At 42.6% G+C, this 18,180-nt stretch overlaps 1 protein-coding gene across 3 annotated transcripts in view; it reads right to left on the bottom strand.

Moving 5' to 3' along the window:
• Window positions 1-14,343, bottom strand: part of Smarcal1 (SNF2 related chromatin remodeling annealing helicase 1) — a 68,063-nt gene extending 53,720 nt beyond the window's left edge. Inside the window, exons 1-6 of one of the 3 annotated variants that reach the window (XM_070017578.1) lie at window positions 14,155-14,343; window positions 13,291-13,365; window positions 12,978-13,010; window positions 11,206-12,093; window positions 10,247-10,297; window positions 161-373 (exon numbers count right to left, since the gene is read on the bottom strand). In XM_070017578.1, the coding sequence (XP_069873679.1) occupies window positions 161-373; window positions 10,247-10,297; window positions 11,206-12,034 (1,093 nt within the window). In that variant the 5' untranslated portion in view covers window positions 12,035-12,093; window positions 12,978-13,010; window positions 13,291-13,365; window positions 14,155-14,343. Of the gene's footprint in view, window positions 1-160; window positions 374-10,246; window positions 10,298-11,205; window positions 12,094-12,977; window positions 13,011-13,290; window positions 13,366-13,640; window positions 13,658-14,154 lie in introns of those variants that run through there. The other 2 variants (XM_070017586.1, XM_070017594.1) reach the window with 2 other exon arrangements.
• Window positions 14,344-18,180: the final 3,837 nt, after the last annotated feature.

Genomic DNA, 18,180 nt, shown 5'->3' on the forward strand with positions numbered 1-18,180 from the left:
TCTTCTCTTTAGGAGAAAATAAAATGGCTCCTACTAAATGTTCACTATATGGAACAATTCAGGTGTCATCTATCTATAATATGAGAAGGAGAACCAAGGGTGCTCTATGACAAGAATCACTCCCTACACACCATGAGAATCACAGAGACCAATTACTTGCCATATTGTCTGGAATCCATCTGCTTAAACAGCCCAATGAGTTCCTCTGAATAGCCGATGTCTACCTCGAAGCGGGCCCGGGAAATGAGTATGCATCTTCCTTTGACAAAGGCCAGGGATGGAGCTAAAGGCAAATTGGTCTGTCTTCGACTGCTGACATCAACCTCTTCCAATGGCTGGAGTGTGACTGTGGGAAGATGTTTAGCTGCTTCCACTATACAAGAAGAACAGAAGGACAAGAGTGACAAGATGGACAACATTAGACAACCTTCACCTAGCATGCTTAGGTAAGCAGGAGGGGCAGAGGAAAAGTATGGCAGTGACAGAGTATAGGAGGAATTAGGTTTGGCAGCTTGGTGAGAAAAGGCACTGTTTGATTACAAAGGCTGATAAATGTTCTTTAACTGGGGCTTTGGAACTTTCACTATGGACTGAAAGCACTGAGAAGAGTGATGTGTGCCCACAGTCCGAGCTACTTGAGAGGCTGAGGCAGGAGGATCACTTGAGCCCACGAGTTGGAGGCTAGCTTGGGAAACAGTGAGAACCTGATTTTTTTTAAAAAGCGCTCTCAATGTAATTTTTCTGCTCCTTTAATTTTTCAAATAAAAACAATTAGAATTCAAGTCAGATGTAGGAGTGCATGCCTGTAATTCTAGTTATTTGAAAGGAAGGAAGGAAGTTCTTGAAGGCCAACATAAGCTACAAATTGAGATAGAAGCTAGCCTAGGAGAGACAAGACCTCAAAAACTGCATATACATATATATATATATATATATATATATATATATATATGTCACACACATACACATATGTATATATGGGATAACTAGTGGTAGAGTGCTTGCCTAGCATGAACAAGGTCCCTAGGTTCAACCTTCCTTAGCACAAAAAAAGTAAACAAATAAAAGATAAAAAATTCAAAGAAATTAGAATTAAGAAATTAACAGGGGGAAGAGTTCATCACAATGAGCACATTTTACTTCCTGGGTAAGTCATGTGTTGGAGAAATTTCTGAAATCAACATACCACCCTCACTGAATCCTCTTCCCAGCTCCCTACTCTGTCAACTGCTTGGAGAACAAGGAATGAGAAGAAGACCAGCAGGTCACACTCATGGTTCTGAACATTACCTGTTACTGATGTACTTTATGGATTTGATTACATACAGCTAAACTGTCAAAAAAAAAAAAAAAAAAAAAAAAAAACAAGATGAACTAAAATGGAAAAACTGCTAAGAGATTTGCAGCTAGGTGCTGATGGCACATGCTTATAATCCTAGCTACTCAAGAGGCTGAGATCTGAGGATCTTGGTCTGAAGCCAGCCAGGGCAGGAAAGTCCATGAGATAAACTCTAATAAACTACTCAGAAAAAGCCAGAAGTGGTGTTGTAGCTCAAGTGGTAGAGTGCTAGCCTTGGGAAAAATAAGTTCTGGGATGGTGCCTAGGCATTGAGTCCAACCCTCAGGACTGAGGGAGTGGGGGGGGGGGGACAGAGAGACAGAGACAGAGAGACTTGCAAGAAACATCATAAAGCATAAAAGCACATGCTTAAAAAGTATTAAGACCCCCCCCCAAAAAAAGGGAAAAAAAAGGACAGAAATATAGTCAATTCAAAGCAGGAGAGAAAAGGACTAGAAAATATTTGGAGAAATGTCCAACTTCATAAATAATCAGGGAAATAAAAAGCTTTATTTTTTAACCTATCAAAAGTTACAAGATGAAAAAAAAAACAATTAGGCTAGTCTTGTATAAACTTGCAATATATACAAGAGCTGTAAAGCATGATGATAGAATCCAAATTCTGGAAATTTAAGCCAAGTAACAACTGAAAATTCAAACATCAATTCCTGCAGAGATGTTCCTCAGAGTTATAAAACAGGAAAAATTGGGGCAAATTAAATAGGAAGTAAACAGTTTAAGCAAGTACAACCCACTCATACAATAGGATGTCATAGACATTGATACATGTGTGTGCAGTGCGTGTGTGCGCACACACACACGTGAGCGTGCACACATGCGCGCGTATACACGTACCAGTCATAGGCCTTGAGTTCAAGGCCTGGATGCTGTCACCTTTTTTTTTTTTTTTTTTGCTCAAGGCTAGCATTCTACCCCTTCTATCAGGCTCCATTTCTGGATTTTTGCTGGAGATAAAGAATCTCATAGGGGCTGGGAAGGTGGCTCAGTGGTAGAGCACTTGCCTTGCATGCATGAGGCCCTGGGTTCTATTCCTCAGCACCACATAAGCAAAAAAAAAAAAAAAGCCGGAAGTGGTGCTGTGGCTCAAGTGGTAGAGCGCTAGCCTTGAGCTGAAGAGCTGAGGGACAGCGCCCAGGCCCAGAGTTCAGGCCCCACAACCGGACCCAAAAAAAAAAAAAAAAGAATCTCATAGACTTTCCTGTCTTGGCTGAAACAGCGATCCCTAGATCTCAGCCTCTTGAGTAGTTAGAATTACAGGCATGAGCTACTAGTACCCAGCAAATTAATTTGCTTTTAAACAAGAAATTTTGGAAAGGAGCAAAGTACAAAAAATGTTATGTTCAATAATATGAGACCAATTTCTGAAGGTCACAATACTCCATTATAATAACCAACACCCACATTTTCATCATTCTGAATTAACTACAGACAATTAAAAAATTTAGCCTGGAACAGTGACTGAAAAAGGCAATATACACATCACATACAAACATAAAATCTGTTTCTTCTAATGCAGGGAAGAAAGACTGGAAGAAACACAAATGTGAGTAGTGGCTGAGTATAGATTATGTGAGTTGTATATTATACCCTAATCCCCTTTGCATGCCCAGAAATGAAAGTGTGGCAAAGTTAAAACACAAAATCCAGATTAGGGATGTAGCTCAGTGGCAGAACACTGGTCCCACTTGTCCACAGACCTAGGTTCAATCCCGAACAACACAGAAAGAAAAAAGAAAAGAAAATCCAGCCACCAGTGCCTCACACCTGTACACACACACACACACACACACACACACACACACACACACACACACACACACACACACACACACACACACACACACACGAAAAAACAAAAATCTAGATATACTTAAAGCAAAATGATAGAAAGACTGATAGACTATCTTTACATTTGTATCGGTAAAAAGAATAAATAGGCTAAGGGTATAGTTGAGTAGTAGAGTACCCATCCACCATGTGCCAGGCCCTGGGTTATATCTGTAGCACTGATTTAAAAAAAAATGCAACCTACTAAAAAGACACAACAATGATAACTCTCTATGTGAAACACAGAAATATAGGGACAAATTCACTAATCCCAAATTACTGTAGTCAATTTCAAGGTATATATAGAAGAACTAAACACTTTATCAGTAAACTTCATCTGAAAGCTATATGGGGAATTTTGTGTCCAATAAACACTTTTCAAAAAATATGTGAAGCATCCAAAAACTGATTATTCCACAGAGGAAAAAAAAAGGCCACCAGAAACTGTGGTTGAATAGGAATAAAAGATGATAAAAACAAAGAAAACAGACTAGACACTCTAGGTGTCGAAACCAGTTATATGAGTCTCCTCCTTCTAATGCTGAACCAAATGAATTAAAAATGGGCTTTCCAAATAGGGCACAGTGGCTCATGCCCATTGTCCTGGCACTTGGGAGGCTGAGACAGGAGGGGCATGAGTTCATGGGCAGCCAGTGTTATACAGCATGACCCTCAAGAAAAGAGTGAAGGCCTTCCCAAAAGAGACCAGCCTCAGTGTTGCAGGTTGAATTATGTCCCTCCAAAACACCCATGCTGGAGCCCTAATCCCAAGTACTTTAGAATGTGACCATAAGTCTTCCAAGTTAAATAAGGTCATTAGGGGTGGGCCCTAATCCAAAATGTTCACATAAGAAGAGAGAAAATCACCAGAGATTTGTATGCTCAGTGGACATGAGAGGACAGAGAGAAGCTGGACCTCTGCTAATCAATCTTCAGTTCCAATTTATTTCCTCTAAGACCATGAGGAAATACTATTGTTAAGTCCCCACTCTGTTACAACAACCCTAGGAAACTATTCCAACAGCAGCCACTACTAACACCACACGATTCAAAGTAAGAGCCTAAAGGAAAAGACCAGGAAGTTTTGCTACAGAAATGATACTAGTGACCCCAAGGAATTATACTGTATTATCAGAGAAGTGGTCTGAGCATACACCATTTTTTCTCTGTTTTAAATGGGTGTAGAAAGGGCTGCTGGAAGGATTTGTAAGGTGGAAGATGAGGAGACACAGGCTGTTTCTTTTTGACAAAAATATTAGGCACCGGGACAAGGGAATTAAAATGCTGGCCAAACCTAGAGAATGAAATTAATGGTCTAGGAAATTTATTTAACAGGATCCTAGCAGAGAACTTCCCAAATATGCAAAAAGATAGGCCTATTCAGCTTTTAGAAGCTTTTAAAACCCCAAATAGACCAGATCAGAACAGGACATCCCTCTGTTACATTGTAATCCATACAGGATCAATTCAGACCAAGGAAAGGATCCTTAAAGCTATCAAGGAGAAAAGATCAATCATCTATAAAGGGAAAACAATCAGAATAACCTCAGATTTCTCAGCAGAGACAATTAAAGCAAGAAGAGCCTGGAATGATGTGTGCCACACCCTAATGACAAACAACTATCAACCAAGAATACTGTACCCAGCTAAACTCTCCTTCATAACAGAAGGTCAAATAAAAACCTTCCATAGCAAAGAAAAATTAAAACAATAGATCTCTATCAAACAGGCCCTACAAAAGATACTTATAGAAAACCAACAAGAGCACAAAAAAAGGCCAAGAAACTGCACCCAAACAGAGAATCCAAGAATCATAGGAAGAACCCAGTTGTCACAGCCCCCAAGAAGGCGGATAACATGGCAGGAACTACCTAACACCTCTCAGTCCTAACTTTCAATATCAATGGGTTTAACTTTTTAATTAAGCAACACAGACTGTCTAGTTGGATTAAAAAGCAAGATCCTTCTATCTGCTGCCTTCAAGAGACACATATTGCCCATAAACACAAACATATCCTGAAAGTGAAAGGCTGGAATAAAATCTACCAAGCAAACAGCCCCCATAAGCAGGCGGGAGTTGCAAACCTAATATCAGATAAAATAGACTTCAAATTAAAATTAGTGAGAAGAGATAAAGAAGGTCGCTACATACTAATTAAGGGATTTCTCCTTCAGGAGGATATTACAATTCTAAGTATTTATTCACCAAACAACAGAGCACCCAAATTTATCCAAGAAACACTACTTTTCCTCAAATCTCACACAGATCCAAAGACATTAATTGTTGGGGACTTTTAACACACCACTACCCCCGCTGAATAGATTAACCCAGCAAAAACTCAACAGAGAAACCACAGATCTAAACAACTGCATAGACCAACTAGACTTAACAGACATCTACCGACTATTTCATCCAGCAGCATCAGAATACACATTCTTCTCAGCAACACACGGAACATTCTCCAAAATAGACCACATTTAAGGTCACAAAGCAAATCTGTCCAAATTCAGAAACATTGAAATTATGCTCTGCATTCTCTCAGACCTAAGGGAATAAAATTAGGAACTCAACACCAAAAGCCACCAAAGAAAGTCCTGTAACACATGGAGGCTGAACAACACACTGTTGAACCACCAGTGGGTCACGGAAGAGATCAGAAAGGAAATTCAAACGTTCATGATACTTACCAAAAATGAACACACAAATTATCAGCTCCTCTGGGACACAGCAAAGGCAGTACTCAGAGGCAGGTTCATAGCTCTGAGTTCCTACATCAACAATTGGAGAGATCTGAAACCACCAATTTAATGAGACATCTGAAGTTCCTTGGAAAAGAGCAACAAGCTAAACCCCAATCCAGTAGATGGAAACAAGTAATTAAATTAAATCAGAGGGCTGGGAAGGTGGCTAGTGGTAGAGCGCTTGCCTTGCATGCATGAGGCCCCGGGTTCGATTCCTCAGTACCACATAAGCAAAAAAGAAAAAAGCCGGAAGTGGCGCTGTGGCTCAAGTGGTAGAGCGCTAGCCTTGAGCTGAAGAGCTGAGGGACAGCGCCCAGGCCCAGAGTTCAGGTCCTATGATCGAACCCCCCAAAAAAAAATCAATGGCCTTTCTACATGCTAACAATGAGAAGAAAACCTTTGAAATCAGGAAAGCAATTCCATTCGTAATAGCCTCACAAAAAATAAATATCTATGAGTTAACTAAAGAAGTGAAGGACCTCTATGATGAAAACTTTAAAAACCTGAAAAAGGAAATCAAAACAGAACTTAGAAAGTGGAAAAACTTCCCATGCTCCTGGATTGGGAGGATCAACATCATGAAAATGGCAATACTGCCCAAGGCTATCTACAATTCAATGCGATACCTATCAATATTCCAAATTCATTCTTCAAGGAAATAGAAGAGGCAATCCAAAAATTCATATGGAACAATAAAAGACCCTGAATTGCAAAAAATGATCCTTAACAGAAAGAACAGTGCTGGAGGAATATCAATACCAAATTGCAAACTCTACTACAAAGGCATAGCAATCAAAACAGCTTGGTACTGGCACAAGAACAGACCTGAGGACCAATAGAATAGAACTGAAGACCCAGAAATAAATCCACAGACCTATAGCCACCTAATCTTACATAAGGGAGCTAAAAAAATAGAATGGAAGAAAGACAGCCTCTTCAGTAAATGGTGCTGGCAAAATTGGTTAATCACCGGTACAAAACTAAAGCTAGATCCTTATATATCTCCCTGCACCAGAATCAACTCCAAATGGATCAAAGACCTTGGAGTCAAAGCAAACACCCTCAAAACATTACAGGAAGGAATAGGAGAAACACTAGGGCTCCTTGGCACAGGCCAAAATTTTCTTAATAGAGACCAAGAAACACAACAATCAAAGAAAGGTTGGACAAATGGGATTGCATGAAACTGCAGAGCTTCTGCATGGCAAAGGACATAGCTAGCAAGATCAACAGAAAGCCCAAGGATTAGGAGAAGATCTTCACTAGACACAACAGACAAGGGTCTCATATCTAAAATATACTTGGAACTCAAAAAATTAAATCCCCCACAACAAATCCTCAAAGAAACAACAGCTCGGTAAATAAGTGGGCTAAAGACTTAAAGAGAGACTTCTCTGAAGAGGAAATAAGAATGGCCAATAGACACATGAAGAAATGATCAACCTCTCTAGCCATAAAAGAAATGCAAATCAAGACAACATTGAGATTCCATTTCACCCCAGGTAGAATGGCTATAATCAAGAACTCTAATAACAACAGATGCTGGAGGGGATATGGCCAAAGGGAACCCTACTGCATTGCTGGTGGGAATGTAAACTTGTTCAACCACTTTGGAAAGTAGTATGGAGGTTCCTCAAAAGACTCCACATAGAGCTCCCCTATGACCCAGCAGTCCCACTTTTGGGTGTTTACCCATATGATTACAAACAAGACCATACTAAAGCTACCAGCACAACTATGTTTATTGCAGCATTATTCACCATAGCTAAGATATGGAACCAACCCAGATGCCCCTCAGTAGATGAATGGATCAAGAAAACGTCACACACACACACACACACACACACACACACACACACACACACACACACACACACACACACACACACACACACACACACACACACACACACACACACACACACACACACACACACACACACACACACACACGAATTCTATGCTTCAATCAGGAAGAATGACATTGCCCCATTTGTTAGGAAATGCAAAGACTTGGAAAAAATCGGATGTGAGGGCGATCTGGCTGCGACATCTGCCACCCCATTGATCGCCAGGGTTGATTCGGCTGATCTGGCTGGCTAGGCGGGTGTCCCCTTCCTCCCTCACCGCTCCATGTGCGTCCCTCCCGAAGCTGCGCGCTCAGTTGAAGAGGACGACCATCCCCAGTAGAGGAGGACCGGTCAAGGGTATACAAGTAGCTGCGCTCCCCTGCTAGAACCTCCAAACAAGCTCTCAAGGAAAAAATCATATTAATTTAAGTAAGGCCGAAAGAAACATAGGTCCCGTGGTTTCCCTTACTAGCAATAACTAGTATAAGTTTAGGACAAGCAGAAAAGGTCAAAAGCTATGTACAAATGACCATATAAAATGATGTTAAGTGAAATGAACCCCAAGATAGGGACAATAATGGTTTTTTCTTGCTTGCTATTGTTTTTAACATATTTATAATGTACTATGTGATTTTTTGTTTCTTTGGTATGTTTCTCCCCCATGGTATAACCCGTTTTCACTGTATTTGATGTCAGTGCCCTGCATCTTGTATATACATTTTTCTAATTTGGGGAGGGGAAGGGAAAAAAACAAAATGCTTAAATAGAGATACAGGTTGACCCATTGTAGTAATGAGATGTATAAGACACTATGTTGAAAACAAACTTTACAATTTCCGTGGGGGGAGAGGGGGTGGGAGGCAGGGGAGTAGTTGGGGAGGTGGGGAAGGAAGGGATGGTAGGGGAAAAACAAAGGAGGAGGCAAAAATGCTTGATAAAAAAAAAATGTACTTGCCGGGCGCTGGTGGCTCACGCCTGTAATCCTAGCTACTCAGGAGGCTGAGATCTGAGGATCGCGGTTCAAAGCCAGCCCGGGCAGGAAAGACCATGAGACTCCTATCTCCAATAAACCACCAGAAAACTGGAAGTGGCGCTGTAGCTCAAGTGGTAGAGCGCTCGCCTTGAGCTGTAAGAGCTGAGGGACAGCGCCCAGGCCCAGAGTTCAAGCCCCACGACCGACAAAAAAAAAAAAAGTACTTGGGCTGGGAAAGTGGCTTAGTGGTAGAGTGCTTGCCTCGAATGCATGAGGCCCTGGGTTCGATTCCTCAGCACCACATAAACAGAAAAAGCCGGAAGTGGTACTGTGGCTCAAGCGCTTGCCTTGAGCTGAAGAGCTCAGGGACAGGGCCTGGGCCTAGAGTTCTAGACCCATGACCGACAAAAAAAAAAAAATGTGCCGGGCGCTGGTGCCTCACACCTGTAATCCTAGCTACTCAGGAGGCTGAGATTTGAGGATCGCGGTTCAAAGCCAGCCCGGGCAGGAGAGACTGTGAGACTCCTATCTCCAATAAACCACCAGAAAACCGGAAGTGGCACTGTAGCTCAAGTGGTAGAGCGCTCGCCTTGAGCTGAAGAGCTGAGGGACAGCGCCCAGGCCCAGAGTTCAAGCCCCATGACCGACAAAAAAAAAGGTATTCAATACCTTACTCATGTAACTGTAACCCTTCTGTACAGTATTTTTAGAATAAAAACGTATGAAAAAATAAAATAAAATGCTGGCCAACAAGATCTCAGAAGACAGTGGTGGACCCAGGGGTGCTGCAACCACTCTCGGCAAAGTCTAGTCCTTCCTGGGGCAGTTCCTCTCTGTACTCTATAGTTTGTGAATTGGACGGTGTCATTTGCTGAGTTGTGTGATCTCTCTAGAAGTAGCAAACCTGGCACCACTGCCTGACACCACAGGAGGTTGGCAATGTCCAATGGAAAGATGCAGTCTGCAGTTTGGGTCCCAGTTGTATAACTTATTGGCTATGTGACCCTGTATAAGTTATTCATCCTTTACGGGACTCAGTTTACCCATCTGTAAAATGGTTCTTATAAGGGAAAAAAAATAATGTAACTTAAGGACTTAGAATAGCCTAGTACATGTGACAGATAACATGTAGGCTTATCATGGCTTGTAGGCTTATCAGTGCCTGCTCAAATGCTTCTTCCCATAATACCCTGGGTATCTGCTCAACCAAGGAAAAGAGCTGGAATGGCACGTGCACAAGCCATCAAGCAATCAACACAAAGCCCAAGGGAGGAGATACTGGAGGAAAATTACTCGCCAAAGCACCCCCCATGAGGCACTAGCCAAAGCACCCCCCATGAGGCACTAGCCTTAGTGGGAAGCAGCATGGGGATAATGCCCTGAAAGTTTTCACCACCTATAAAGCCAGACACCAGCTAAACTGTATCTCCTACCCCAGAGAAAATTTCCAATGCAGGATCTCCCTCCACAGGAGCCACGGATGAATCTACTTACTCAGGGCATTGTAGTCTGTCAGGCTGAAATCCCATGTTTTCGTATCTGGATCTACAAAGAAACAGAAGGCTGATGACTCTTGTTTTAATCTGTGCTTGGGCACTTAATAAAAGCTTGTTTTCTGACTGAGTGATAGATGCCAAGTTCAAAATATGACCAGCAAGCCCCTACAATCTCTACAGAAGACAAATTGCAGATACAGATCATTCTTTTGTTGCCTTCTAATAGAATTGGATTAAGACCCTGGAAAAGTTACAGGCCTTATTTATACATGGGCTGAAGCAGAGTTAGGACTAGAATCTAAATTCTCCATGTTCCAGTGCAGCCAGGCACAGCAATATGAAAATGAGCAGCCACATCCTGCCGTTACCTCCAGACCAACCAAAGCATGGTACTAACCTTTCCAAGTCAGTTCCATCGCTTTAAAATTTGGGCTGGGCACTAGTGACTCATGCCTGCAATCCTAGCTACTCAGGAGGCTGAGATCTGAGATAAAAATTCAAAGCCAGTCCAGGCAGGAAAATCTGTGAGACTGACATCTCCAGTTAACCAGGAAAAAGCCAGAAGTGGAGCTTGGCTCAAGTGGCAGAGTGCTAGTCTTGAAGTAAAAAAAAAATAAAGCTCAGGGGCAGCACCGAGGCCATTAGTTCAAGCACCAGGACTGATACACACACATACATATACACAAAAAGAAGGTGGAAAAATTATGAGTATAATAGTACATCTAGAACACCTGGTAGAGGAACTGGCTTCTTAGTAAATATTCACCTGCTCTCTTCATGGCCAAGCAGGAGCTCCAAAATATGGCAGCTGGTGGAGGCAAGGACTATTATAAAGGGAAATACCAGCTAAAATAGAAAAAATGCATGTGCCAGTGCATTCTCACAATATGTATGAGAAACCATGATTACAAGATTCCAAAAATAGAAAAAACATCTGCAGAACAAAAGCCTCATTACCATAACTTCTGCTGGGCAGACTCTTAAACACTGCAATGAGTTCCTTGTTGTAGCCAATCTTCACCATGAAGCGATCTCCATTCTTGATGCATACCCCCTTCTGACAGCTTACTGGGTTTTGGACTGAGGCTCTCAATGTCTCTTGAAATTTTCCTTTTATCTTGGACGTCACACCCCCTGAGTTATTATGAGTGTCAAAAATGCTCTGCCCAGATGTGGATGGTTTTACAGTCCTGACCTCAAATTCAGGATCTCTAGGAAGTGGTCCAGAGGAAGAAGCAGGAGTTTCCTGGGAATTCTTTGCTTTGGCCAAAGGCTTATGAGTTGTATTAGTCACAGGTGTTGATTTGATTTTATCTGAAACCTGAGTATGACTTTGACCTAACTTATAGCCCAAGAGCTGTTGGTTAAGGACGTTGGGAGGACTTTGTGCCAAGGGGGGAGAGAGCCTACTAAGAGTTGTTTGACTTGGTGGGCTGTGGCTAGGACAGGCTACGGATCTCTCTTCTTGGCTCTTCCATGTCCTCTCAGCCTGGTTTGATGTGCTGGGCTGGAAATGGTGGGAATTATGAAGTCTTTGGTCATCATGAAATGAGTTGTTGAGATTCTGTTGTTTAACAGTGACACCATGGCCCACTGGCTTAGAAGGCTCCCTCAGGAAATTCTGAGAAGGGCCTTGCTTGGGCCGAGAAGGGTTGGTAGCAATGGAGGATCCAGAGCCTTGGCTTGGAGGCTGTTCTGCTAATAACTTCTCAGCTCTACGAGCAAGAGCCTTCTGTCGATTCTCTTCAATCTTCTTCTTCTGTTCCTCAGTAAGAGGCAAAGACATTGTAACAGGGATATGTCTATGCAGGAATGTCAACCTTTTAAGTGGGAACTTGACGGAAGCTATGACAAAAACAAACAAACAAAAACAAAAGACTGAAATAAACATTAAACTTGCCATGCTCCTTCCTTCCTTCCTTCCTTCCTTTTCTTCATTTCTTTATTATCAGTCATGAGGCTTGAACTAAGGGCTTGGGCGCTGTCCCTGAGCTTTTCTGCTCAAGGCTAGTGCTGCTCTACCACTTTGAGCCACAGCTCCACTTCTGATTTTCTGGTGGTTAAGTGGAGGTAAGGGTTGCATGGATTTGTCTGCCTGGATTAGCTTAAACTCATAATCCTCAATCTCAGTTTCCTGAGCAGCCTGGATTACAGGAGTGAGTCACCAGTGGTTGGCTTCTACCTTGATTTTTAAGAAGCTTTTGTTCTGGGAAATGACTAAAGGACTTTTAAATTTCTGTTATAATCAAAAAGAAAGTGCATGCACAGGGGTAATAGGCAGAATATGCTAAAATAATGACCCAAATGAAAAAAGTATTCATCAAATTCAAAGCTAAAAATAAGGTATTTCACGGGGCTGGGAAGGTGGCTCAGTGGTAGAGCGCTTGCCTTGCATGCATGAGGCCCTGGGTTCGATTCCTCAGCACCACATAAGCAAAAAGAAAAAAAGCCGGAAGTGGCTCTGTGGCTCAAGTGGTAGAGAGCTAGTCTTGAGCTGAAGAGCTGAGGGACAGCGCCCATGCCCAGAGTTCAGGCCCCACGATCGGACCCCCCCCAAAAAAAAAGTATTTCAGCTACAATATTTTTTTCTTTCCCATCTCCTAGTCAAGGAAGTTATCAGACCCCAAGAAAGTTCTACAGTATAAGCTAAATTTCACAACAAAAAAAGGCAACATTTTAAACTAGAAAGGATATCAGACTAGACATAAATAGACCAAACAACCACATACCATGGTGTGATTCTTGCTCAAAAGAACTCCAACCTGGAAGAAGGAAAAACCATTAACCTCAAATAGACTTACACCCTCGTTTTTTCCCCTTGCATTTAATCCTTTGTGATCCTTGGTAAATTAATCTGCATGTGACCCAGTGTGAGCAAGTTAGTCCCTGAATACAAATTCAACAGCAGTGACTTTTGGGGGGAAAAAAAGGGGAGGAGGAGGTGGAAGGATGTAATATTCTTTATAAAAATCCTCATGTTAACTTGGGAGGATAAAATCTGGAGGACTGCAGCTTGAGGTTATCCTGGGCAAAAAAACTTACCAGATCCTCTTCTCCAAAATAACCAGCAAAAAAAACAGGGTTAGACGTGTGGATTGAGCAGTGGATTGTGCAAATCTACACAAAATGTAAAGGGGTAAAATTCAATCGTTATCTCACCAGCCATAGAACCAACATTAATTCAGACTACAACACAGTTCTTGCCTTTTTCTTCCTATTATATTTTTATGCAATACAGGAGAGTAGGATTGTTCTGTACATTTTATACTGTCGTCCCAACTTTTTTTTTTTTCCCCATGAATTTGCTCCTAGACATTTTACTGAGCTGGACCATAGGAATGAGGGAGTCAGACCGCAGTTTCTGTGTCTGGGCTCAGGAGTAGGGTCCTCACATGTCATGCATGTATTTAGATACTGCATGTATCTAGTTAGGCCTCTGAGAGAGGGACGGAGAGTCACAGGTTTCCTTCCCTGATTGGGGGGGGGGGCTTCCTCTTGCCGGAGCACCCCAACTCCTCAGAGAAGTTACACCTCCTACTAGAGTGATTAGGAAGGAGCTAGGTGTGTTGCCAGTACACAGCAGAAACTCTTCCTGGGTCAAACACTCTAGTTCTGTTTCCAGCCACGGTTTTCCTGAACTCCCAAACTTCGCAGGTTGGAGACCAGCGGATGAGAAGTCCCAGACCTTGAATTACCGCCGCCCCCCGGCCGCCCCACTGAGCTGGGGCCTCTGTTCCGCTCGGTTCCCCGGTGAGCCCCTTCTCAGCTCGGCTGCCGACGCCCCAGTCCGCCCCTGTTCCTCTCCTCTTGGATTCTCCCACTTGGCCCCCGCCTGCCCCCGCCTCCAGGCTGGCATTTGGTCTGGTCCACCCCCTCTGCCGCCTTTCCCCCTGTACACTTTCTCACCCGGCGAGGCCTAAGATGAAGGTTGCCCTCGCAGCCTCGGCCAGGCGCTTCTCCGGAACCCTCCACGACTAGTTTTCGCTTCCAGCCGCGCGGTTGAGAAAACTGTAACTGAAGCGCTGCTAGGGGAACTGGAATTCAGGTGCTGCCTGCTAACCGGCCTTGCTGCAGTGGCGGGACCAAGAGAACTTGGTTGCCTCCGAACTACATCTCCCAGTGAGCAACGCGGCCGAAGTTCTGATTCAAATAACAGGAGTGATGAGACTGTTGCTGCAGGGCCTTCTGGGAGTTATAGTTTTATGTGGGTAGTCTGGCAAGAAATAGAAGTGACGCAACGTCATGAGGCGGGAAAAAACAGGAGCAGCGATGCACCCTGGGAGCTGTAGTTCTCAATCCTCTCTCCGCGCCCCCCCCCCCCCCAAAGCGTTTACCCAAGCTAAAAGATCCTCAAATAGGATATTGAAGACTCCAAAACCGGTTTCTTGATCAGAACTGCCTCTGGAAAGCAATCCAAACATAATGATTTGGTAGCTCTTAATACAAGTATTTCCCAGAACATCCATACTTAGAATTGCTACATTTGCAATGTAAGCCCCTCCCCCTTCTTCCCCACACTTGCTGTCCCAACCCTTGTCTTCCTGGACCAAAGGAGAATTGGAGTGGTCTTTATGATTGTCACCTTCTTTGGCAGTGCTATCTGTTAGGTTTTTAAAAAGAGGTAGCCGAGTAAGAACAGCACCAGCACGCACGTAGTATTCAAGTAGTAGGTTTATTCAGTAGACCTGCTGGGACCAAGCAAGATTGGCACTCCACACGGCTGGCAAAAGAGGCTATCTGGCCCCGGGTTAGGCCTTATATAGGGTAAGGGCGGGGAAAGGCGTGTCCAGGTAAAGAGAAGTGGGATCAGGTGGGAGAAAGGTGTGGCCACATCAGATTAAGATGTGAAGTCTCCAGGTGTCCCAGTTGCCTAGGTAATGCAGGTACTGGGAGAGGTCTGTTCGCCTTCCAGGAATGGACCTTACACTATCATCAGCCATTGTACTGAGCATCAACATAAACTATTTAATTCTTGACTACAACCTATGAGATACAGATTCTTCTTATCCCCATTTGACAAAGTCTTGCTTTTATCCGAAACCTTTAGAGTTTACTTAATTTTTAAGCACCTTTGAACACCCAATTATGATTACATATTGATGGCAAATTGTTTCCTATCCTGAATATATCTGTAAAAGTTGCTCATTTACAAAGAGGCAGCTCTCTTCTGCATGGCAAAGGACATAGCTAGCAAGATCAATAGAAAGCCCACAGATTGGGAGAAGATCTTCACTAGCCATACAATGGACAAGGGTCTCATATCTAAAATATACTTGGAACTCAAAAAATTAAATCCCCCAACAACAAATACTCAAAGAAACACCCCCCCATTAATAAGTTGGCTAAAGACTTAAAGAGAAATTTCTCTGAAGAGGAAAGAAGGATGACCAATAGGCACAAGAAGAAATGCTCAACCTCCCTAGCCATAAAAAAAAAAGCAAATCAAAACAACATTAAGATACCACCCCACCCCAGTTGGAATGGCAAAAATCAAGAACTCTAATAACAACAGATGCTGGAGGGGATGTGCACAGAAGGGAACCTTACTGCATTGTTGGTGGGAGTGTAAACTTGTTCAACCACTTTGGAGAGCAGTATGGAGGTTCCTCAAAAGACTCCACATAGAGCTCCCCTATGACCCAGCAATCCCACTTTTAGTCATTTACCCAAATGATCACAAACAAGACCACACTAAAGCTACCAGCACAACTATGTTTATTGCAGCATTATTTACTATAGCTAAGATATGGAACCAACCCAGATGCCCCTCAGTAGATGAATGGATCAAGAAAATGTGGTATATATACACAATGGAATTCTATGCCTCCATCAGAAAGAATGACATTGCCCCATTTGTTAGGAAATGGAAAGACTTGGAAAAAATTATACTAAGTGAAGTAAGCCAGGCCCAAAGAAACATAGGTCCCATGGTTTCCCTTATTTTCAATATCTAGTATATGTCTGAGAGAAGCAGAAAAGGTCAGGTAAGGTGATGTTAGGGAAATGAACCCTAAGATATGTATTCAAATGGTTTTTTTCTTTCATGTGACTGTTTCTAACGCATTTATAAGATTATTTCTTTGTTGCTTTGTATGTCCCTCCCCCACAGTATAACCCCTGCTTTCACTGTATTTGATGTTTGTATAATTTGTGGAGGGGAAGGGGAAAAACAAGTAGTTTAAATGAGGATACAGATGGACCTGTTGCAACTATGAGAAGTACAAGTCATTATGTAGAAAACAAACTTTACAACTTTGGTGGGGGGTGGGTGGGGAGGATTGGGTGGAAGGGGGAGGAGGATGGGAAGGGATGGGAAGGGATGGGAAAGGGAAACAAAGGAGGAGGCTACAATGCTTGATAAGAAATGTACTCATTATCTTGCCCATGTAATTGTAATCCCTTTGTACAGTATTTTCACAATAAAAAATAAATAAAAATTAGGAAAAAAAAAAAGCAAAGAGGCAGCTCTCACTGTAAGGATCTGGAAAATGGAAATGTCATATTAAGAAAAAAGGAAAGCAGGCGCCGGTGGCTCACGCCTGTAATCCTAGCTACTCAGGAGGCTGAGATCTGAGGGTGGAGGTTCAAAACCATCCCGAGCAGGAAAGTCCGTGAGTTCTTCTCTCCAATAAACCACCAGAAAACCGAAAGTGGCACTGTGGCTCAAATGGAAGTGTGCTCACCTGGAGCTGAAGAGCGCAGGGACAGAGGCCAGGCCCAGAGTTCAAGCCCCATGACTGACAAAAAAGAAAAAGCACAAGTTGTGTAGGAAAGGGGAGTGGGGGAAGTGACGGGAGAAGAAGAAATCCTTGTAAGAACAGAGAAAGTTCTAGGAAGGAGGAGGGTTGGATGGAGTTCATGTTTCAACCGTTTTTTTCTCCCTGAATTATTTGAATTTTCTTACAGTAATCATGTAGAACTTGCATGACTTGAAACTTATAAGACACTGTTGAAATGACAGACTTTGGCCTTCTTGCAGGATGTGAGACTTAATAGAAAGTGTTCAGATCTCAGCTCTACACATCCTTTTAATTGGCCCTATAAACATAGGGACTGAGCCTTCATCTTCTATTCAGTAGAGATGGAAAATAACACCTCATTAACCCTTCTTATTGTTAGATTGGAAGCAAGATAATATAGGGAAAATGCTCAGTAAACGTGAAATACCAGAACAGATGTGAGAGGGGTGTTGGTACTTCTAGGGTCAATCTTAGAATTCTGTATATGCACAACCTAGTTCCTGCGGTATTGTGTGAATAAATACTAATCAATGAGTTAGCCCTGCCCTTCCTGCACCAATAGTCAATTAATTTGCTAAGAAAGCCCTTCACCATGCCTGTCACTGGAGCAGTCATTCACTTTCCTGACTCAGTTGTTTCACAACATCATGCTCTTTGGATTGGTGGATCCTAATTGTGGATGCTTAGAGTTCGTATTAATTCATAGGTCCTCAGTACATTCATAAACCCTAATTTGGGAAGTCTCGAATTGCTCTAGAAGATGTGACTTACTTTTCTAGCTCTAATGTCTTAAAATTCTAGGAATTAAAATAAAAATTCAGTGTAAGATATTATCTATGTGAAAACGGAACTACGTAACGAGGGTAGGGATGGGACTGGCAAAGCTGGAGAAGAATGGTGGAAAGGGTGACATTGATCAAGAGGCATGCGCTCATAGCCAGATTTAGGGAACTGAAACCTCTTTGTACAACTTAATTTTTTTTAAGAAACAAATATTATAGAAGCATATTAACTCTTTTTTTTTTTTGTCAGTTGTGAGGCTTGAACTCAAGGCCTGGGTGCTGTCCCTGGGTGTTGGGAGCTCTTTTTGCTCAAGGCTAGTGCTCTATCACTTTGAGTCACAGCACCACTCCAGTTTTCTGGTGGTTAATTGGAGATAAGAGTCTTGCAACCTACCTTTCTTTCTCTCTTT

The sequence above is a fragment of the Dipodomys merriami genome, unplaced genomic scaffold, assembly GCF_024711535.1.
Source record: "Dipodomys merriami isolate MVZ:Mamm:240054 unplaced genomic scaffold, mDipMer1.0.p SCAF_1, whole genome shotgun sequence".
Classification (NCBI taxonomy): Eukaryota; Metazoa; Chordata; class Mammalia; order Rodentia; family Heteromyidae; genus Dipodomys; species Dipodomys merriami.